Here is a 5,576-nt window from a genome sequence, read left to right on the forward strand (position 1 = left end):
GAGGGAAATACTTTTAACTGATGGTATATGGAGGGGATTATAATCAATGTAATGAAACAAGTTATATGAATTGTTGAATGTGAAACTGATGATGTGCCTTGTAAACTTTCATCAATCTGTAATCAAAACCTTAAAAAAAATGAAGTTGTGGTTGCATTAAGTTTACTTAACTTGACTAGACATTAATGAAACACTAAAGGGAAAACTCAGCCTTTTAAAAAAGATAAAGAAAACTTTTTACGATATCAATCATTTAAAATTTCACAATCCATAGGGATCCCTGGAGATTAGGAATAGTGGTGTAGTGGTTATGAGTCGGGCTGTTCACCTCAAGGTCAGTAGTTAGAAACTACCAGTTGTTCCACGGGAAAAAGATGAGGCTTTTTGCTCCCATAAAGATTTACAGCCTCAGAAACCCTATATAGGGTCACTATGAGTTGGAACCGACTCCACGGCATACCACCATCGATATTAGTAAGGGAATCCCTTGGCAGTGCAAATGTTTACATTCCCCACATGTTAGAAATTCAAGTCCACCCAGAACTGTCTTGGAAGAAAGGCTTGGCAGTCTACGTCTAAAATATCGGCCAGTGAAAATCCTGTGTAGCATAATTCTACTAATACATGGAGTTGCTGTGAGTTGGAGTCAACTTGAAAGCAACTGCTAGTAGAACTGATACCATTAGAATGTGAGATGTTCTGGTGTGGCACTGTAGAATAAGGACTGGACTGCTAACCACAAGGCTGGAGTTTCAAACCCACCAGTGACTCCTTGGAAACCTAATACAACAGGGTCACTATGACTTAGAAGTAACTTGATGGCACTTAACGAAAACAACCACCACAGAATATGCAAGAGAAGGAATTATCATACACTAGAGAACATCTAAGGAGCCCTGGTTGGTGCCATGGTTAAGTGCTTTCTTAGCTGCAACCCAAAAGGTGGGTAACTTGATCCCACCAGTGGCTCCTTGAGAGAAGATATGGTGGTCCACTCATGTAAAAATTTAGTCAAAGAAACCTTAGGGGCAGTTCTACTCCAGTCAACAACAGGTATATTTTCTTTCCCTAAACGACTTCCAGATATTAGACTCATTTATTGTTTTTTCTTTTGTTGGGAGCGACTAAGCCGAAGGTCTCTGACTTGGGGGTAGTTTAACCAAAGGATTGCAAATGAACAGCTGTGGTCCAGAAACTTGGGCCGCACCCAAGTCTGGCTGCTCCTTGGGTTTTTGCAAAGCTGACCCTAGAAACAAGGAACTTGCAAAGTCTTTCCTTTTATACAGCCATGGCCTTTAGCTCAGTCTGCATAAACATTTAGCTGTATCTAATTTATGTTCCAGCTAGCTACCATAAATTACATTTTTTCTGATACAGTTCCACTTACTGCATGCACAAACAACACCAGGTGTTGTTTATGCTCTTTACCCATTTACTCCAACGCTGTCAATCACTGATTCTCAAACTTTTATGTGTTTCCAAATCACCCAGATGACTTGTAAAACCCTAATTGGTATCCTGCTTTCGAAATTTCTAATTCAATAGATCTAGATCGAGTCTTAAAAAATCTTTACTTCGAAGATCCTAGTTGATGCTGATGCTGCTGGCCCAAGGCAGCTCAGGGTCATCATCCAGCCTCCAGCCAAGTTATGCCACCCATTGGTTTCAATTAAATGCAGTAGAGGGGAGACCTCTCTTTATTTACATAAATTGTTTATAACGTGGTGCGTAATCTATTTTGGGCAGCAGTATAAAAGCTTAAAACAGGCTTACCAAATACTTGATAGTGATCACTTTCAACAGAAAAATGGGACAAAATAAAACAAACAAAAAAAGATACAAGGAAGTGTGAGCCAATATAATATAAAAACTATACATACAGCCTATTAATTTCAAACAGACTTTTATTATTAATGTGAATAAATGTTGTCAAATATATTTGAGAAACATAAAATAAAAGTCAGATGTCAGGAGTTGTCAGGAGTTGAAACAAAACCAGTGTTGGAATTTTATTATGGGAAAACAGAAAATCTTCAATGCATGACAAGTAAATTCATTGTTTCTTCCTCCATCTATGTTTGTCTGCATTCCAACTGGAGGATTAAGAAAACAAAAAAAGTAGTAGTTGTATGCCATAAACATATATATATGTTTATGTATTATTGGTATTATTATGTATTATTTCCTATGTTGAGAAATAAGAAATAATTAACCCTATCTATGTCTGTTGTCTAAATAGGAGAAAATCCAAACCCTTGGCTATCAGGGTACTCATGCACCCAAAAGCTTCAGTCACCTGATCACACCAGTCTCTCTCCCCTATTATTAAACGCTAGGGATTTTCATTCCTTTTTTTTTTTTTTTTAACTTTAGAGAACATTCTGGCATTAAAATAAGTCTTTCCACCTTAAAACCCTATCCTCTTTCCATAAATCATAATCTCAACCTCTCAGAATCATGTTACACATCTGTACAATGAAGATAAATAAAAAGAGAAAGAAAATAAATCAGGTATAAGATTTAATTACCAACTTAGTGATGACTAATAATCTTGCTATAACTAATTTTCTTTCAGGTGTCACATAAAATTAAAAAGAAAATTATAACTAAACAAATAGTTAGGTATCAATCACTGAATGTGATCCTACTTGAAATTCTTAACTTTTTACAACTTTGTAAGTAGATACATTCCCAAACACATTATCTCATGGTTAGAATAAGAAAGTATTTCTGTGACCAAAGTATGAAGACCCACATAGCTCACAATCCTGTGGCTCTAAGCACTTACCATAACTGTGCTGCTATAAACAAAGTTTGGCCTACATTACTAGGTCTGATAAATTTCCCATCTGTAGCAGTCTTATAACTTCAAGTTAATGGACATTTCAGAACATGCTGCATCCTAAACTATCTAGTTTAAAGAACATTATTAACATTAAACTGTTTTTTAAAACTGATTTTAAAAAGTAAATTGATTCATTGTTTTAGTTACCAAGAAAATTAAAAACATAACAGGTGTTTGTCAATAATGGTTAGGCAATGTTAAACACAGATACCTGAATTATCTGGGATTGCCTTCTGCAGAACCCATATCCTTTTTAGGTCTTCCTTCTCGTTCTTTGTTTTCTTCTTCTTCCTTCTCCTTATCTCCATATTCTTGGCATAGTTCATCAGAACTTTCAGAGCTATATTTAACTGCTCCATTCATAAAGACTAAAACGGATTTTGGGACCAGAAGTTCACGGAAAATATATGCCAATTTAAAATCAATGGTAACACCCAGTAATCTACCTTCAGGAGAATCAGAAGGATAGAAATAGGTAAAAAATGAATAGCTGGGCACCTTGCATGTGGTGGTTGACACACTTCCATTACCCTCAAATTTCGGCAGCTTGATTGTTTTCATGATCACATTTTTCCCCTCTTTCCAGTATATCTCACAACCTGAGCTTCTGATAATTTCTGGCCCGTTGGTGAAGAAGGGATCCGAATCATCTGGGTCTGATCGTATGCAGTATGTTTTTGTTAGAACTTCGTTAAAAAAATATTCATTTGGCTCAAAGAAAAATTTGATGGCAAAGGTCATTGGTTCTTCAACCTCAGAAAATTTAATTTTTATATCTTTTAAGTGCTTCAGTATCAGTTCATCTTTTTCTTGGATCAGTTTACGAAGGATCTTTACATTTTTTAAAGCTGTCAACCAAAAGTGAGGTATGCCACTTATTTGTAGTTTTCCCTCGGGTTCTCTTTTCATTTCTTCACCAACTCCAACTCCTTCCTGAGCACTTACTTCCCACTGGCACTCATCTTCTGTGGGCTCATAAATTGCATTGATGATATCAGATCTCTTATCAAACAGAGGCTGGAAAAAGGCAGCATACTTCATTTCAAGATTGTAAAGGTCTTTGTAAAACCCGGATTCTATTTGGGCATATTTTGCCTGAAGATTTTTAAGAGCATTGACCCGCTGCTTAACTACTTGAGCTAAGCTTTTATTGCCTTTTCCTAGTGGATTTTGCCTCTGCTTCCTAGCCTTGGCCCCCTTGGATGCACAGGCTCCCATCTCAGAGGATATGGCTGCTTTTGTCAGAACTCTGCCCTCCATGATCTTGGTCTTTGGTTTGGGTTCTTTGGCCTCCCAGAATTCAGCCCCTGCTACGGGTTCCTGGAATTGACCCAAATTCTGGTAGTCGTCTGATTCCAGGTATTCCTGGAGCTTTTGGAGTGCATCTTCCTCTGACAGCTTCTCACCCTCCCAGTGCATAGGCTCTTCCCATGGGTCTCCAGACTCCAAGGAACGGTGTTGCCTAACCTCGCCTTGGCCTGTGTGGTACCTGATCATGATATGGTTGTTACGATACAAACGGTGTAAAAGAGAACGGAACAGACCCCAGAGCAGAGACCTAAACCGTACCAGGGGATACTCAGCGGCGTCCTCATCATCTGCATCCTCCTGGGCATCCACTTCTTCCTCTTCATTTCCCCCCTCTTCTTCATTGTCATAGTCTTCTCGCTCCTTGTTTTCCTCTTCCTTCTTGAAGTTCTCCTTTTTCTTCTCTTCCACTTGATCCTCCTCATTACGGAGGGTGTCGCCTGTGTCGTCCTCTTCATTCTTATACTCCTGCTTATAGTTCTCTTTCCCATCTTCTGTCTGCTGGACAAGCTGGGTCTCCTCTTCTGGGCCGGCTGCCTCCTGTCCACATTGTTCCTCCCAAAGTTCTTCATCGGCCATGTAGGAAACTTGAGGGAAAGCCACCTCCGCAATTATGGCTTCCTCTTCTGCAGGCACTGTGTGGCTCATGTCAGGGTCGGGGTCACTGCCTGCTCCTTTGACAGCTCCTTCCTGGCTATCTAGGGACGGATCTGGCTCCGCCGTGGCAGCCATGGCACAAGTCAGTGCCTTAAATGAGGCAACAATCCGGCTATGCTGATGATAGCTTAAATGGCGGTTGCCAAGGTGGCTGTCACTAAGGGGAGGGTTTATAGCTCGTTCATGATGGTAGCTAACGAGGCAGCCAAAGAGGGTATAATAGTCTATGCCTGTGCCTGTGGAGGCCCTGCACTACAAAAAAAGCAGACGGTTGACTTGGGAATTGTCTTACCAAGACGGCGCCTAAAATGGCAGTGAACCAGGCAGGAAAGATTCTGTTTAACAGATGACGGGGGCGGAGCCACAAACGGTCAACAAAGGGTGACCCTCTGTTGGCTACGAGCTATAAACTCATTGGCTGAGAGGGAAGATTGACATGCTCTCCTTCCAATGAACCATTAGTTCCTAACATTCTAGAATTTGGGTCTCATCACTTTATTGTTATGCCCACTCAAGTTCTGTCCTTTTAATGTGAACTTTAAATTTAAATTCTGTTTTTTGGCAAAACTATAGTGTTTCAATATGGTCAGGCTTTGGGGGCTGAGTACTGTAATTTGTTCCCCAATTTCCACCGGGGCATACATAGTTCATATCAGTAGGGACAGAGTCATAAACAAAATTGTATAGCTCAGATCTCAGTGTATAAAAACATCCCAGAAGGAAAAGAGAGAAAACAGAACAGTTTTACAGTACTAAAGCTATCAAA

The 5,576-nt window shown here is 39.7% G+C and overlaps 1 protein-coding gene across 1 annotated transcript; it reads right to left on the minus strand.

The window, feature by feature from the left end:
- Window positions 1–3,061: 3,061 nt before the first annotated feature.
- On the minus strand, window positions 3,062–4,885 carry LOC102811167 (nucleosome assembly protein 1-like 1-like). Its single transcript, XM_006871072.1, has 2 exons — window positions 4,582–4,885; window positions 3,062–4,473 (listed from the first exon to the last, which is right to left on the minus strand). Exons 1-2 carry the CDS (start codon window positions 4,883–4,885, stop codon window positions 3,062–3,064), a joined length of 1,716 nt encoding a protein of 571 aa, XP_006871134.1.
- Window positions 4,886–5,576: the final 691 nt, after the last annotated feature.

Source organism: Chrysochloris asiatica, unplaced genomic scaffold, assembly GCF_000296735.1.
Source record: "Chrysochloris asiatica unplaced genomic scaffold, ChrAsi1.0 scaffold00159, whole genome shotgun sequence".
Taxonomy (NCBI): domain Eukaryota; kingdom Metazoa; phylum Chordata; class Mammalia; order Afrosoricida; family Chrysochloridae; genus Chrysochloris; species Chrysochloris asiatica.